Genomic DNA, 18,482 nt, shown 5'->3' with positions numbered 1-18,482 from the left:
TGTTCCCAGCCAAATTGAGAATAGATGCTAAGGATGGCCGCAATATATTTGCATGTCCCCATCAAGCAATGTCCTTTATAAAGTCAATGGAGTGAGTAAGTTATTTTGTGGTACTCACTTTGCAGCCAAGTGGACCGACTCACTGAACATTCACTTGACTGTCAGAGGAAATTTAGCTCCTTATTTGTTTCTTTTTGTGCTGGTACCGCCTAGCGGCTGGAGTTTGTTTTGTGGAGTAACAATCCTTCTGGACAATGTTGTGGATGAATCTGCACATTCTTTGTGCTTATGCCTCCTATTGTTTGGAGTTTGTACTCATGTAACATATCACTCATGTAACAGCCAAATTGGCTCACTGAACATTCGTTTGACTGTCAGAGGAAACTGAACAGCCTTTTTTTTGTTTTAATTTTTTTATGCTGGTTCCGCTAGCAGTATGTGGATGAATCTACATGTTCTTTGTGTTTATTCTGCCTATTGGCTGGAGTTTGCTTTATAGATTATCTTCTGCTCTGTAATTCTGTCACATAAAATTTGTAGAAACACCGGACTTGAGCAAGCCGATGGCAAAGTTGTCACGGGGGCTCTCATAGACGTGCATGGACTGTTTTAGTTTAGAGGGATGGAGCGCCTGATAGTGCTGTCATGCGCACATTTTTCTTTTTTCTCTTTGTTTGGTTCGGAGGGAAGTTTGAGGTTTTATTGTTGCACTAATGTTGGAATGTGGTCTTTATAATTTTATTTTCGACACACAACCTATTTTTTCTAATATGTCAAATGTTAATATGAGTGGATAATCTCTCTCCACATGGAATGTGAATGGGTTGGGCAGGGCTGGACTGGTAATCTGGCATACCGGGCATTTTCCCGGTGGGCCGACAAACTTTGGGGCCGGACTGCCCAGCGGTAAGCAAAAATAAGCCACCGTGTTATACAGAACAGACCACAAAACAGCGCCGCAATATGCAGTAAAGGACTTATCTGTGATTGGAAGTTTAATGTTATTAAAATGAATTGAATTCCAAAATTCACCTGCTACAATCTCTCCCTATAGATGTCCCCCTTGCTTTTTTCAAGCAATTTAATAGCATAGCGAAGTCCTTCATTTGGAATGGTAAACGTCCAGATTACATTTCAGTAAGCAGCATATGCCGATTGACAAAGGTGGGCTAGACCTACCCAAGAATTTGTTTTACTATTATGTGTTCGGTCTCAAACATTTGACTCATTGGTCCACCTGAGAAAGCTCCTCCCTGGTTTTGTATTGAACAGGAAGTTCTTGCCCCTATTTCGCCATTGCAAACCCTTTCTGTCAAACTAATCGGAGAAGTTAAGTTACACCCCTTTGTCTTGCATTTGCACTCGGTATGGACAAAAGTGTCCAGAGTGTTTAATTCAGACATTTATTTAAATGTTGCTGCAAGCATATGGCTGAACCCAAAATTATGTATTAATAAGTACCCTTTCTGCTAGTCAGAGTGGATCGTGAGGGGGTTAATACACTCAGTGACCTATAAGAGTGTTGAGATCCTTTGAAAATTTGGTTCAACATTTTGGGATTTCCAGATGGTTTTTTTTAGGTATTTACAGCTGCGCTGCCTGCTCTGTACTATTTTTGGGGGGGTTGATTAATGCTTTTGGAAAAGGTCATGAGGCATCAGTGTATTACTCCCTGCTAATTCAGAGTCTGGGGGACGGAGCTTTACCTTCTATAAAGAGATTATGGGGGGAAGATTTAAACTTGGTATTGGAGGAGGGAGTGTGGGCTAGGATTCTAAAAAACATCAAGTCTGCATCTAGAGATGCAAGGGTGCACCTTATGCAATTTGAGATTTTACATAGATTATATTGGACCCCCTCTTGGTTGTATAGGTTTGGTTTTAAAGACACACCCACCTTCTGGCTATGCCAAACAGAGGATGGAGACACAATCCATGTCTTTTGGTGGTGTGTTAAGATCCAAGAATTTTGGTTGAAAGGTCAGAGTTTTGTGTGTGACAGGTTTCATTTAGCTCCAGACTCTGTATTTTGGGCAATGATCGATGTAGAGAATAGACACATAAAGAGTTGGGTCCTAACCAGTGTCATGATTGATAGACAGATAGTTTTAAAGCGATGGAGGTCAGCTGGAGCACCCTAATTTCAGGAGTGGTGCTCGGAGATGGGGAGGGTGACACCTTTTGAAGAAGGGTCATTTATGTGGGGAAATGGGGCGGATATCTGCCACTTTAGGAGGGCTCTCGTGGAGAGAGGTGTAGATGTCAATATGTTGGATTATTTTTATTATTTTGTGTGTGTTTGTCTAAAATCATGTATGACCACTGGAATGTTGTTGGGGGTCCAGGGTGGGAGATTTGGAGGGGTAATAGTGGGGGTTGATTGTTAATTCTGTTCTTATTGTAATATACGTTTTGTTTTTTCTGTGTTTAATATGTGAATCAATAAAAAAAAATGTAACCTGAAAAAATAAATTATTAACTCTTTTCCTTAAAATTAAATCAACATCAGTGATGCAATAGTATGTGTAACTAGGACTATTGAATATATTATTGAAAGGACAATACATTATCATAAAGTAATGCAAGTCAAGCTTCTTCAAGATCAAGTTAAACTTCACGTGTGGTTAGTGTCTTTGTTTTTCAAATAAATTGGAAAAAAAAAAAAGAATTCCATTAACTAAAATTAATAAAGGTTTAACAAGTATTGTTCATTGTTAGTTCATGTTAACTAAAGTTTAATTTAAAGTGTTACCAATGGAGTTACTGAAGATGGAGTTACTGAAGGACAGTCGACAGCCTAGAGTTCTTGCAGGAACTAGGAGTAGGTTTCACAGAACTGAAAGGGTGTCTGAAGAATCTCCAGTTGGTTCAGCCATCTGAGGGATGCCAAGGTGCCTCAAATATCTTTTGATTTTTACAGTTCAAACTCAAAGTACCAACTTTATGGTAAAAGAAAACACTCAAAAAGACAGAAACACCAGCATACCATTTATTATTTTACTCCAAAAGCTCATAAAAATAATAATAAACAAGGGGAGAAAAGGAGCAGACAAGACTGGGGAAATGAAAGGAGACATTGCATTTTATTATAGATTCTTGTAGCAGTTAAACTGGAGGGCTAAAGTACAAAGACAAAAATAAACCAGTAACACTTCATAATGAGGTTCCTTCTGTTAACATTAGTTAACATGAACTAACAATGAACAATACTTTAACCAAAATGAATAAACTGTAAATGTTACATTTAAAATAGTAATACACTGTTAAATTCAAAAATGGTATTTGTTACTATTAGTTCATGCACAGTGAACTAACAATTTATATTGTATTTGTATTAACATTACCAAATATTTATAAATGCTGTAAAAAATATATATTGTTTATTGTTTGTTCATGATACCTAATGCATTAGATAATGTTAATGAATATAACCTTATTGTAGTGTTACCAATAAAACCTGATGGGGGATAAAGAGACAAGAGCCAAGACCTCCTCCTGCCTTAAGGCCTCCTTGCTGATCAAGTTTTGTATACAGCATAGAGTACAAACTTTGAGTATATTCATCTTTGCTCACTCAACCCACGTGGACCTTAAATATCCATATAAAGACACAGTCACGCTTAGTTTCAGTAACTTCAAGCCCCTCTTTTCTCGTTTGTTCTATAGATTATAAAAGACTGAGCATTAGCAGTTTATTGTGTAATTTGTACCTTGGCGTACTGCGTGCAAACACATCTAAAAACTGGTGTAAACACAGTGCTGCGTGTCGGAGGAAAATTGTGGTTCCTAAAATAAAAGCACATATGGAACAGAAAAGTAAACAATGTAAACAAGACCAAATAATTTACTTGTGCAACTGCTTGAAAGTATTGAGAGGGTGAGAAGAGTTTATTATGACATTTTGAAGAGTTGCAGACTTTGAAGAGAGAGAACCTCTTGTAGAAAATTAAATTGTGTTCTTATACAGGATTTGGAACAAAAATTAAACAAAAAGTCTAAGGCTTAATATGAAAATATTATTCCTGTTTATGCCAAGATCTTTTGATAAATGATCTTATAATATATACACAAAGGGACTTTTGTGGCATTTAAGTTGTTTGAAAACATTTGGATGATTCTCAATGGCTTTGCAAGTCTAAATGTATAGCATCTCCTCAAACATACAGACAAAAAGGCCATTGCACTGGAAGGCAGACGGGACACTGAAAATACACATGCCACCAAAACTAATTATCTATACAGACCACTTGCTTCTGGCATTTAACATATAAGGCAGGAAAACACCTGGCTTTACCATTTTTTCCACTACAAAACACAAAAAGCAATAGGATTAAAAAAAAACAGGCATCTCATTAATTTCAAGAAACTGCATTTTTACACAAATACATGAACCACTGGAGAGGTCACAGCTTATAAAACGGCCACAGTGACAAATCACAAGACTCAATCACAGTTTCACGTCAACATGTAAATGTGCATATCAAACCTGTGATGGAAGTGTTCATTTGAATGTAGACCTACCGCACCCCCCTCTCCTTTCTGCTTACTAGCTTTCATAGATGAACATGACAAACCCCAACAACTGACTATTTGCCTATTTAAGAGTATGAAACTGATCTGCAATTTAGTGAACATAAAGCTCAATTGAACAACAGCTTTTAACAATGAACATTAGGGGTTACATAGCTGGATCATTGAGACTCATCCATTTTCCTGAGCAATGCTTAGGAGCCACACTGTTAAGTATGTACTCACAAAGTCCCAACAAATCCCCTGTCATAGAGAAGCCCACAGGAAAAGGCCAAAACTACCAAAACTAATTATCTATACAGACCACTTGCTTCTGGCATTTAACATATAAGGCAGGAAAACACCTGGCTTTACCATTTTTTCCACTACAAAACACAAAAAGCAATAGGATTAAAAAAAACAGGCATCTCATTAATTTCAAGAAACTGCATTTTTACACAAATGCATGAACCACTGGAGAGGTCACAGCTTATAAAACGGCCGCAGTGACAAATCACAAGACTCAATCACAGTTTCACGTCAACATGTAAATGTGCATATCAAACCTGTGATGGAAGTGTTCATTTGAATGTAGACCTACCGCACCCCCCTCTCCTTTCTGCTTACTAGCTTTCATAGATGAGCATGACAAACCCCAACAACTGACTATTTGCCTATTTAAGAGTATGAAACTGATCTGCAATTTAGTGAACATAAAGCTCAATTGAACAACAGCTTTTAACAATGAACATTAGGGGTTACATAGCTGGATCATTGAGACTCATCCATTTTCCTGAGCAATGCTTAGGAGCCACACTGTTAAGTATGTACTCACAAAGTCCCAACAAATCCCCTGTCATAGAGAAGCCCACAGGAAAAGGCCAAAACTATGTGATGACAGGAAGGGGGGGGGTATGTGACGCATCATAAATGTAATTTCCTCTGAGACCTAGTTCCCTGTGAATATCTTAATTTATAGTACAAGCATGGTCCCATGCAGCAAGGCGCAAGTACAGTGCAGTGCATCACAGTACATTCACTCTGCCTTGTGGTACCTATGTACATATGCCTTTGCAATAAATCATTAAGCAACAATAAAAAAAAAAGGGGGTATTAAAATTTAAGATGTGCAGTCTGCTGAAGAGCATTAACTAAAAATATGATAAACACTAAAATAAGACAACAGAGATTCAGAAAGAGGCATGCTGAACCCAGATATGATGAGCAAAGATATTATCACTAGATGACATCAATGCCAGATACTTTAGCTAAGAGAACAACGTGACTTTAGGCAAAAAAGGATCATCATTCAAAACACTATAGGGTATCAGAAAAAGGGAGAGTAAAAGTATATCACAGTTTTAGAATTCAGTCAAGTGTAAATGTTAATTTGAAAAACTAAAATATGTTAATCTTCAGCAATGGGCATTTGGACATTCAAATGCCTCATTTGAAAAGGAACCCCATGAATAAGACAACAATATTATTTGATTGGTTTAAATCACATTCTTATAGGATATGCTAAATGTTTCATCATTGATTCTTATGCCAAAATAAAGTGATGTGTGGAAAGAGCAGGTAAGTAAAAAGGCATTGGCTGAATTAAACTCTAGTGAGTTATTTACAGTACAGCGTACCCTGTAGATTCACAGATAAAATACCCTGCACTAACAAAGTAAAACAAAATATAAAGACAGTCTTACTATTGAAAGGAACACTGGTAGGCCATGTAGTCTGAAAACAGTAATGATTGCTGCAACACAAGCGTGGGGAAAATATTAATCATAAAAACAAACATTAGGTCGACTACGGACATAAGATTGATGATTAATTTTGATGCAATACCCCGAAATTTGTACCTGAGTGTTTAATCTAAGTCTTTATATTCATGCAAGCATTTCATCTTGAGACCAATCTTACGAAAAAATAACAACAAAAACAAACCAATACTAGTACTGCCAAACAGGATCATGATGACACCAATAAGAGAATCATCCCTCTTATGAGCGATTCAAAAGATTTTGGTCACTATCAACTAACCTTTCACTGTGGATGAACTCCACAGCACTTGACATCAAATGAGAAATATAAAAATACAGTATAATGAACATAAAATGATGTATGCTAAAGCTGAATAAAAATGAGAAAATTAAAAATAAACAAGCAAATGTAAAATAAAAACCTTAAGGGAAGGTTATCAACCACATCAAAGGTTTTTTGTGATTGAGTAGTTTTCACATGAAGAGCACTGGCTAAGCCAGTTGTGTGCTAGAAGTGTGTGTGTGTGTGTGTGTGTGTGTGTGTGTGTGTGTGTGTGTGTGTGTGTGTGTGTGTGTGTGTGTGTGTGTGTGTGTGTGGAAAAGGTAAAGGTTAGATTTGGTGGGGGAAAACAAAACAAAACACAAAATTGCTAACAATTATGATGACTTGGTAATGCTCTCGGCATCCTTGGAGGACCAGAGCTCCTTGTGCTGCTTGCGACCGAATCCCTCGTCGTAGTTCCCTTTACTCTTGAAGAGCTGCTGGAAGTGAGGCTTGCAGTAGAACTCTCCCTGCAGTGCAGCATAGGAACCCAAACTACAAAGAAGAGAAGACAAGTGAGAACACTAATAGCTAGACATGATCTTAGGCAGTCTGATATACAGTATATTGCAAAAAGTATATACACTACATTGAAAGTTCAATTGATATGTTTTCTTTCAAATTATATCACATATTCTAAAAAAAATAAATCACATTCTTATCGCATATTCTCAAAAATTATGTAAAACTGTTGAAAGTATTTGCCCCCTTAGTTACTAATTCCCCAAATCTATGAAACTGGATTCATAACAGGGTTCAGTTGAACTAGACACACCCAGGCCTTATTACTGCCACGCCTGTTCAATCAAATCAACACATAAATATAACTTTTTCAGCAGCATGAAGTTGGCTAAAAGGTCTCACTCAGTAACACACTACTGTCCTCATCCTGTCCCTCATTGTGATATAACCACATAAGCCAGACAAAAACAACTAATCATTTCTATTGCTAGCTTTAATATCTCCATCGAACATGTGACCTGTATATACACTACTATGCACATACTATATAACCAAATTATATAGACATAGTATATTTATTGTAATGCCAGAGAAGGATGGACACCACAGCATCTGGAGTCTGCTCACTGGGGGTTTAAAGACATCTAGGCATGATTTTCTATAAAACCTTTCGCTGTGGGCTTTTAAATGCTGGTGAATTAAACACTGGCTACTATAGAGTTCCTATTAGAGAACTGAGGCATGCAGGTGTTTAAGGTTTTTGATGATTTTTTATCAAGTAGTGGACTTATGAAAGGTTTCTGAAATAGTAAATAATAAAAAATAATCAGCAACTGAATTATTGAAGTATTTCCATTGTATCACATATTAAATGTAGAAAACATCACATAACACAGATTTCACTTATGTCAACAGTTTTCTCCTCTGACTGAAAGTTAGAATGTAACCATTTCTCTTAGAATAGCCTAACAATTAGCACTGTCCATCACAGCATGCTCAGATTCACAATCAAATATCAACACTAGCTTAATTAACATGATTCATTATTACATACATTCAAAGCATTAATAAATTCAAACAATAAATGTAGTCTACACCCCTGTTAAAATGGTAAGAGGCGACTGACATCACCAGTCATTCCATTCTAACTGGCTGGCTGCACTGCTTTTTATCAGTCTACAGGGAAACAAAGTTGTGTGGGAAATGCACAAGGATATGAGCACTTTAGATGAAAAACTAGACATTAGAAACTCCAGTTTGTGAGGTTTAGGGCATCAAATATATGTAAAAAGAGAACATGATATCCTTGAACATTGTATATTTGGCTTTGATTTCATTAGTTATGCCAACAACATAATCGGTTCTTATTACATTTGGACAGACAGAAATTCTGACCCTAAAGATCTACAAGTGTTCCACTAATTTCTTCTGTGTTGTCTTTTACCACCAATCATGCAGACTGCTGTGGCATTACTTGAAAGTGCTACCAATTTTTTTACATGATGATCTATTGTTGTGTTATCATCAGTGTCACCATTTCAGATTTACCTATCCTCAGGGGTATAAAGTAACGAAATGAGTGTAGAGTAAGTCTCGTGACTCCCGTCAAATCAAATCACACCTAAATAACTTGAACAGCAGCTGCAGATCTGGCGCCATCTGTTATGGATGCCTCAAACACAGTTTACAGATGAACATCACAGCTGCACCTGAAAGGGCTTTTCGCAATGAAAAAGGCCAATTGCTTGATCGTGTCATGTGAGTTTAACTTACTCAAGCCTGATATCAGCATTAATCCTGCCTCTAATTTGAAGAAACATATCGAGGTAAATTTCATATTTCTGCTTACTAGATTCTGTGTGTCTATAACGTAGCCTGTAATCTATCACTGAGATTTTTGGGCTGCTGTGAGAGATTAATGGAACATTATCAATAGGGCTGGGCGATAAAATGATCAAGATGTTTATCTGAAAAAATGTAGATGTCCTCGATCACATTTTTTTGTAGTTTTCTATATTTAGCCTATGTTATACATCTACAAGAGTGGTGTTCATTACATCAAATCGCAATAGCACCACTGGTTGGTTGATCTAGATTAAATATAAAAGATTGACTTTTTATTTCCTGACGTCTGTAGCGTTGTACTGTTTGATTGACAGGTGGTTAATGTGGGTTTGTTCCTAAATGATCAAATATACTTTATAATTCCACCAATGCCTGTTTTGATGAGGCATTAATGTAAAGGCAGTCGTTTATGTCTAAAGTGAATTTAAACAGTGGCACAAAAAGCATATTTGCATCAAAATGTTGGACTTTTAATCAAGGCTAATAATCAAACAACAATAACAAAGAAACGAGAAAACCACTCACTACTTTTGGCCAAGTAACATAAGTAGTTTTAAAAGTATTAATGTAATAGAATAAAACTTATTTAATAATAATATTTTTAAATATTCTTCGTTTTTTAATAATACTGACCCCTGATGTAGAGAGTGTGTTAATTGCTATAATAATTTACTAGGAAAATGGAGATGATAAAATTATTTATAATTATGCTTAGCTTTTATAAAGATAGAAAAAATTAACATTTGCAGAGCAATACCTATGCAGAAACTTCCACCAGTCACAAACTTCAGAAAATTGTGCATCATGCATTAGAATGAGAACACAACTATTTCTGGGCTTAAAAGATACAAGAACTAAATCAATGTGGAACATTGTACCTCAAAAGGAGGACAATGTGACCCACCATGTGCTACTTAAAAGAAATAATTCACAAAATAATGAAAATTCTCTTTATTATTTACTCACCATCCATGCCCATGCCATCTCATGACTCTCTTTCAGCAGAACACAAATTAAGATTTTTAGAAGAATACAGGTGAAACTCGAAAAATTTGAATATCGTGCAAAAGTTCATTAATTTCAGTAATTCAACTTAAAAGGTGAAACTAATATATTATATAGACTCATTACAAGCAAAGTAAGATATTTCAAGCCTTTATTTGATATAATTTTGATGATTATGGCTTACAGCTTATGAAAACCCCAAATTCAGAATCTCAGAAAATTAGAATATTACATGAAATCAATAAGAAATGTCGGCCCTCTGAAAAGTATAATCATGCATATGTACTCAGTACTTGGTTTGGGCCCCTTTTGCATTAATTACTGCCTCAATGCGGCATGGCATGGATGCTATCAGCCTGTGGCACTGCTGAGGTGTTATGGAAGACCAAGATGCTTCAATAGCGGCCTTCAGCTCTTCTGCATTGTTTGGTCTCTCATCTTTCTCTTGGCAATGCCCCATAGATTCTCTATGGGGTTCAGGTCAGGCGAGTTTGCTGGCCAATCAAGCACAGTAATACCATGGTCATTGAACCAGGTTTTGGTACTTTTGGCAGTGTGGGCAGGTGCCAAGTCCTGCTGGAAAATGAAGTCAGCATCTCCATAAAGCTTGTCTGCTGAAGGAAGCATGAAGTGCTCTAAAATGTCCCGGTAGACGGCTGCGTTGACTCTGGACTTAATAAAGCACAGTGGACCAACACCAGCCGATGACATGGCTCCCCAAACCAACACAGACTGTGGAAACTTCACACTGGACTTCAAGCATCTTGGATTGTGTGCCTCTCCATTCTTCCTCCAGACTCTGGGACCTTGGTTTCCAAATGAGATGCAAAATTTGCTCTCATCAGAAAAGAGGACTTTGGACCACTGAGCAACAGACCAGTTCTTTTTTCTTTAGCCCAGGTAAGACGCTTCTGACGTTGTTTGTTGTTCAGGAGCGGCTTGACAAGAGGAATACTGACATTTGAAGCCTCAGTCCACTCCTTGTGAAGCTCCCCACACATTTGAATGGCCTTTTCCTGACAATCCTCTCCAGGCTACGGTCATCCCTGCTGCTTGTGCACCTTTTTCTTCCACACTTTTCCCTTCCACTTAACTTTCTATTAATGTGCTTTGATACAGCACTTTGAGAACATCCAACTTCCTTTGCAATTACCTTTTGAGGCTTTCCCTCCTTGTGGAGGGTGTCAATGATGGTTTTCTGCACAACTGTCAGGTCAGCAGTCTTCCCCATGATTGTGAATTCAACTGAACCAGACTGAGAGACCATTTAAAGGCTCAGGAACCCTTTGCAGGTGTTTAGCTGATTAGAGTGTGACACTTTGAGCCTACAATACTGAACCTTTTCACAATATTCTAATTTTCTGAGATTCTGAATTTGGGGTTTTCATAAGCTGTAAGCCATAGTCATAAAAATTATATCAAATAAAGGCTTGAAATATCTTACTTTGCTTGTAATGAGTCTATATAATATATTAGTTTCACCTTTTAAGTTGAATTACTGAAATTAATGAACTTTTGCACGATATTCTAATTTTTCGAGTTTCACCTGTATTTCAGCTCTTTAGGTCCATTTAATGTAAGTGAAGGGGTGACAAAATATTGAAGCTCCACATAGCACATAAAAGCAGCATAAAATACATATAACTCCAATGGTTTAATCCATGACATCAGAATCAATATGACAGGTGTGGGTGTGAAACAGATCAATATTTTTTGCTATAAATTCTTCTCTCTGCCCAGTAGGTGGCAATATGCATGAAGAATGTGAATCACCAAAAACACAAGAAGAAAGTGAAAGTTAAAGTTTAAGTAAAAGAGATTGACTGAGCAGGAAGAATTAATAGAAAAAAAGGAATTAAATATTGATCTGTTTCTCACCACATCTATCATATTGCTTCTGAAGACATGGATTAAACCACTGGAGGCAAATTAATTAGAATACTTTTATGCTGATTTATGTGATTTGTGGAGCTTCAATATTTTAGCACCGATTCACTTTCATTGTATGGACCAAAATAGCTGAGATATTCTTCTAAAAATCTTAATTTGTGTTCTGCAGAAGAAATTCATACACATCCAGGATGGCATGAGGGTGAGTAAATGATGAGAGAATTGTATTTTTGGGTATATTATTCCTTTTTAAGTGTGATGTAGCCCCTGTGCCAAACAACTTTTCCCATGCCTGCTCTACCTCCTCTATCGTGCAGGACATGACGTGCCAAATGATCCTGCTTATTTAGCATTCCTTGCATTGTTTGAACATGTTTTATGCACAACAATAAGGCTCTGTCTGCAATAAGGGAAATTTAGACCCTACACATAAACTGATTTTAATGTAATTGTTTCATACATTATGATTTAAAATGGTGATCAGTGTATGAAAATAACTTTAATCTTTTAATTTCTGTTATCATGTCTCCCTCTTATTTTTTGGAATCAGATTAATGTAGTGTTTATCATAGATAAGTGATGTATTTTAAAAGTTGGCATACAGTGTTCATTATAACTGGGCATAGGTTTTGCAACTCTTTACTCAATACTCACTACTCATGAGTACTTTTAAAGGCGCTACTCTTTTACTCTTACTTGAGTAGTTTTTAGGACAGCTACTTTTACTCTACTCACAATACATTTTATGGGAATTAATAGTACTTCTACTTGAGTATGATTTTTCAGTACTCTTTCCACCCCTGCCTATCCTAGTATAGTATGCTGATAGTGACATTTCTGGCCATGTGAGTCTAGACTAGGTTTGATTGACAAACCACAACACTCACAGATGAATGATCAGTCTAATAGTATGTTTGCTACACACATTTAACTGCTCGTGTTTGCTATACATTCCCAGCATGTGCTGGTAAGGAAGTGTCTAACCTGAGTTTGGCGTTGCAGTGCTTGCAGCAGAAACATGCGGTGTGGAAGATGAGGTTGTTGGCCACAAGTCTCTCCATCGGATAAACTGTCTTTTCGCATGATGCACACGTCTCCTTCTCAGTCTTCAAACTGAAAGACTTGTACAAAACAGAAGGCACACACCAATTTAAGTCATTTAAGAGTAATTAATCAGTAAGCTGACTAATACCATTATATATATATATATATTCAACATGTATTAAAAAGCTTTAACAATTAAATGGATTCGATTCACCTTGGAAGTAAAAAAAAAAAAAAAAAAAACACAGCAGTAATTCTACAATAGTTCTGCTTCAGGTCCCATATTTTACACAATAATACCAAATAGTAAATAGTTTTTTGCTGTTTATTACTATATATTAGGGCTGTCAATCGATATACAATATATACATATACAAATATTTGCTGAGAAAGCCCCTTATAGAACAATAATTCAATATATAATGATTATACATATTTATATCAATATATAATTATACATAGTTATCTTTAAATATATAAATATATATATATATATAAAAAAGACAACACAAAAAAATGGCTTTAGAATACAATGTATTGTTTACTATCATATTATTGATCATAAGTCAATCATTGGCACACAGTTCACAGCAATCCATTTCACAAGTTAATTTGTCAGTCAGCTGGAAAAGTGTTTTCTTCACTGTATATACTGCGAGTTTCTCATACAGCTGAAATTTAATTTGACGAGTAAACAGGTGGTACTACAAGCTTGCATTTCTCAGGACTCTTCCTTATTATGGTCCGGGGGAAGTTATTTTTTTATAAAAAAGTTATTTTTTTTATAAAATATTGTTTTATATTTTACCAAAAATAACGTGTTATTTTTTGGTAAAATTAAATCGCACTGAATTAATGCGTTAAATCGACAGCCCTAATATATATATGAAAAAATATAATTAATGATTCTCTGTATAGTGTGCAACAGTACCCACCCACTTTTTCAGCTGTCTTGGTTCCAGAAGTTTTTTACCCATTCATTTCCTTCATAGGGATTTCATAAAAAAAAAATGTCTTGGCCATAAACCAAATCAACTATCTCTGAGTTGAATCACAAGATCACAAGCTTGACAAACTAAGTATTTGAAAAAGGTACAAGACTGTTTACTTAATGCTAATGGACTAAACTACAATCCCATCAAATAATCAAATTAACAATGATGGAAAAAAAAAAAAAGCTTAAACTTATTTAATATATTTCCATTTTATTGCAAAATATTAGTAGATATACAAGTATGTTGAGATTGTAGGGAGACCGATTCTACTCAAAGTGCATTATGCGAGTCGGCGGTCACTGCAGAGCTAAGTTGCGATATCTAACCCAGATTGATGGCTTCAACAGAAGCCTGTCTTTAAAGGTTTTTAAGTTATTGTTTAAAATGTAATAATTTGTCTATGGAGAAAACTAATGGGATTTTTACATCTGGGACCCAACTTTTGCACTCTATAATTCACAGCAAAAACCACTGTAGTTGTCAAAAAAAAAAAAAAAATTCTAGTTAAAGGTGGACATGCATTTAAAGTTGCTGCAAGCGATTTCAGCATTCTGAAGCTTTCACGCCCCCTCATTCCAAAACCCTAAAACATTATGAATCTTAACATAAATGATCCTCTTCAAATGAGAACGAGCAAAATGATTGACAGGTCAAAAGCATCAATGTCTGCTGACACATTTTTGTTTGTTGTTTACGAAGTCTACAGCGGTCACAGAGATGGTGAGATATATCTCAGGAAAATTATTTCATTAATATCTATAAGGGTGTCTTTTTTGCTTTTCCAAAAAAAAGAAGAAAAAAAAAAGAAAATGCTTACAGCACCTTTACTTCTTTTATCTTGCAACCTGTCAATAACTAAGTTCCATTCTAGGATTTTCTGCAAAGAAATTTCTCTTTCAAGCATAAATTTTGGTGCCTCACAGAAGCCCTATTACATTGCACCAACCCCTGTTGGCTGGCAGAAGTGATGCTCGTTTCAAGAGGAGGCTCCACTTCCCAATACAAAATGGGAGACACAGCATGATCACGTCATTCAAGAACCTTTTCTTGCTTCAATACAGAAGCCTGGATCGCCGTTTTTTGTATCGATTTACAGGACACCATGCCGTTTTTCGATTTATTCAAACATTCTGCACACCAGCTCATATGGGAATTTCTTAGCACTTCAGTGATGCAGAATACCTTGGCTAGCATGGGGGACTCTTCATGACTTTGCTCTTGCAGATATAAGATCTCATGCAAAGACACACACCAGGTCTGCTCTGCATGTCTTGGGTTAAAACATGCCCAAGCGGTGATCGACAACCCCAGATCGTATGAGCACTGTGCACGCTTCACCATCAAGAGCCTTTGGGTGCAGGCTAGCACGCCAAGCTAGTCTGCCTGGCCAGGATCCCCTCATGTCAGCTAGCCCTGCTTTGGCTGTCACCCCACAGGTATCCATTCCTGTAAAGCTGCCTACCACAGCAGCTTTGTGCATGCATCCCTTTGCTCTCCGTGCTTAGTACGGAGGAGGAAGAGGAGAGGTTGGATTACGAGGACAAGGGGTAGTCTGATTTTCTCTTTTGAAGAGAATTATTTTGAGGACTCCCTTTTCCTTCCCCCCTGTGCAACCGGCACAACCCTCAGCTGCAGCGGGAACCACGGAAGAGGCGAGTGGGGCACCATCCTCTCTGCTTCTCCGCGTTGATCTGCATGATGTGTGCAAACGTGCGGCAGAAAGACTAAATATTCTGTGGCTGACTGTGGTAACAGATGCTGCAAAGTCTTGATATGAGGTCAAAAGGCTGCCGAGAGCAAAATGGGTGATGAGAGACAGCTTCATCCTATATTCCCAGAGCTGCTGGAGGAGGTTGCGGTCACCTGAAAGTATAAACCCTTTACCAGCAAAATGCCCATTCAAGGGGGATCCGCACTCGACGTGGATGGAATGGAGAAGGAGGGTCTTCTCCGCATGCCTCCCATGGAGATGTTAGTAGCCCGGCCGGGCAAGGGAATGCAGAGGAGTGAAGAGGACGAGAGATGGTGCAGTGGTGCACACCCACCCTACACTCTCAAAATTCAATAAAGTTTCACTGTACCCCCCCAAAAATGTTGCAAAACAAAATGCCCCAAAAGATTTTGAAATATACAATACAGGATATATTATAACACCACCTAGGGGAGTCACTACTCCCTTAGAGGTGGTGAGCCATTTAAACGATATCAAAGCGCTAAGTGTTTACGCATGCGCAGCGCAGAGCTCAAGCTAGTTCACGCATCAGCCACGAGATGGCGACAGAGCGCTGCACATAAGCAATTGGTAAGCGTGTACAAAGTCCTGCTGTGTATTGAGGACAATTAACTCTCGGGTTCAGGGGGCATCAGTTCATTCCCTCCTTGCTGAACACGAAAGCAATGAGAGTGGTTCTGTCGAGCAAAGCCATAGTGGCTATTATTCGAGGTATTTCCTGGTTCCAAAGAAAGGAACTCGGGCTCTCTGACCCATATTAGATCTGCGATCACTGAACAAATATTTTTCAGAAAGTACAAATTCAGAATGCTCACTCATTCAACACTCCTGAGATTGGTGCATCCTGACAATTGGTACACGTCCATCAATCTGAAGGATGCATATTTTCATATAAACCTTTACCCACCCCACAGGAAATTACTGAGGTTTGTGTTTCAGGGGGTGATGTACGAATATTTTGTTCTACATTCCGGCCTGTCTCTCAGCCCGAGGGTCTTTGTCAAATGTATGGAAGCGGCTCTGACCCCGCTCAGTGAGAGAGGCATTCACCTCTTTACATACATAGACGATTGGCGAGTGACAGCTCAATTGGAGCACATAGCGAGAGAGCACACACAAAAATTGGGTTTGAGATTAAACACAGAGAAGTGTGTATTAATCCCCACAGAGTCAATTGCGTATCTGGGGCTGTCACTGGACTCGGTGACATTCAGGAGAGAGTAATAAAGTTCACTCAGTGTCTAGCCGAGTTGCAGAGGGGAAACAGTGTTTCCTTTCGAACATGCCTCAGACTTTTGGGGTTAATGGCCTCAGCTCTGATAGCTATTCCACTAGGCTGATTATTCATGAGAGAGAGTATCAACGCTGAATAACCTCTCTGAGATTGGACCCGTTATGTCACTCTCAGAGAGTGAGGGTGACATCTGTGTCAGTGCTGGCATTGAGCCATTGGAAACACCCATCCTTTCATTCATGGGGTCCCCATGGGTGTTGTTCAGGCAAGAAAATTAATTACTATGGTTGCTTCACTGTCCAGTCGGGGGAGGACTCACGAGGGCAGGATAATAAATGGAAGATGGGGTCGTCATTTCACCAATCACCATATCAATTATCTGGAAATGCTGGTGGTTTTCTTAACCCAGAAGCATTTTCTTCCCTTATTAGAAGGGCATCATGTTCTTGTGAGAACGGACAACACTACAGTGGTAGCGTATATAAATCGACAGGGAGGTTTAAGATCACTCCTTCCGGATTTGCTGTCGAGGGGCAATCCTCTTTACGGGGAGTGGAGACTGAACGAAGAAGTGGTCGAACAGATTTGGTGCAGGTTCGGCAGGGCTACAGTTGATCTGTTCACGTCTCAAGAGACTGCTCAGTGCCTTGAGCCTTTGGACAAGGTTGATTTTAAGATATTGTCGTTCAAGTCGGCATTACTGTTAGCATTGGCTTCAGCTAAACGATTCAGTGAGATAAATGCACTTTCTGTACATTCTGCATGTATGCAATTTAGGAAAATTATTAATTGCAATTTATACTAACTCAGGGCTTGTTGTCCACCACCCTTTGCTTCGTTAGAGCAGCAAAGGTTATGCCCAGTGCATTTACACAGAGAAAACTGGAGAATAGAGCAATCAGCTGTTTGTTTCCTGGATGAAACCACGCAAGTTATACCTACATAAACTATGTCGATACTTCAAATGTCACGAAAAACTGGTTTGGTTTGGTGAAAATTGGCCGTAATGCAAAAAGGTAGTGTAACATGACAGAATTTACCCCAATCTTTAGCCTGTGTTAATCATGATGACAAGGTATATATCCTTGAAAGCCAATATATTGTATGTGATTATGGATTGATCTTAACGGCATGAACAGATTCAATGCTGCAAACACATCTGCGTCATGACACTTCAATGAGTGCCAACACAAATATCTCATATCATGCACATCGACATGTACATGGAGATCAAATTAATGGCCACTGTTTGTGATTAATAAATAATGGATGGCTACTGTGATTATATTAAAGTTCCTTTTCCACACCATTCAAAATGATAGACGATTTCTGTGCACAAAGATGTTTTAAATAAAAAATAAATACACAATACTAGGAGAAAATCGTCAGTGTGCTTTTTTGGAACACATGCATAACCCAATTCTATAACATTATTGTTCAGCTTACTTTTGAAAAAATGCCAGCAAAATTCCCCATATTAAATTAAATAAATTAGCCTACCAAATAAATAAAGCATTAAATAAAATAATTTATTACCAAAAGAAAAAATAATACTTTTAGACCTATATATGCCTTTTCTTTACATAAACGTAAATTAGCCTTACCCTGTTCTGTAGATGAAAAACATCAGCTGAATGACATTCTCAGAATGTTCTACACTTTTACTCCCAAGACTACAAAAGCAG

General features: G+C 37.6%; 1 protein-coding gene across 2 annotated transcripts in view; it reads right to left on the bottom strand.

Moving 5' to 3' along the window:
* Positions 1 to 2,980: 2,980 nt before the first annotated feature.
* The window catches only part of LOC127647561 (LIM domain-containing protein 2-like), a 38,278-nt gene continuing 22,776 nt past the window's right edge, over positions 2,981 to 18,482 (bottom strand). The window contains exons 3-5 of one of the 2 annotated variants that reach the window (XR_007971073.1): positions 12,777 to 12,913; positions 5,106 to 7,085; positions 2,981 to 4,516 (exon numbers count right to left, since the gene is read on the bottom strand). Coding sequence is in view for 1 of the 2 variants with exons in the window: in XM_052131865.1 (XP_051987825.1) it covers positions 6,926 to 7,085; positions 12,777 to 12,913 (297 nt within the window). In the remaining variant the exon portion in view is untranslated. Of the gene's footprint in view, positions 7,086 to 12,776; positions 12,914 to 18,482 lie in introns of both variants that reach the window. The other variant, XM_052131865.1, reaches the window with a different exon arrangement.

The sequence above is a fragment of the Xyrauchen texanus genome, chromosome 8 (genome assembly GCF_025860055.1).
Source record: "Xyrauchen texanus isolate HMW12.3.18 chromosome 8, RBS_HiC_50CHRs, whole genome shotgun sequence".
Lineage (NCBI taxonomy): Eukaryota > Metazoa > Chordata > Actinopteri > Cypriniformes > Catostomidae > Xyrauchen > Xyrauchen texanus.
The sequence above is the reverse complement of the archived record's forward strand: the minus strand, read 5'-3'. Positions and strand labels throughout refer to the sequence as shown.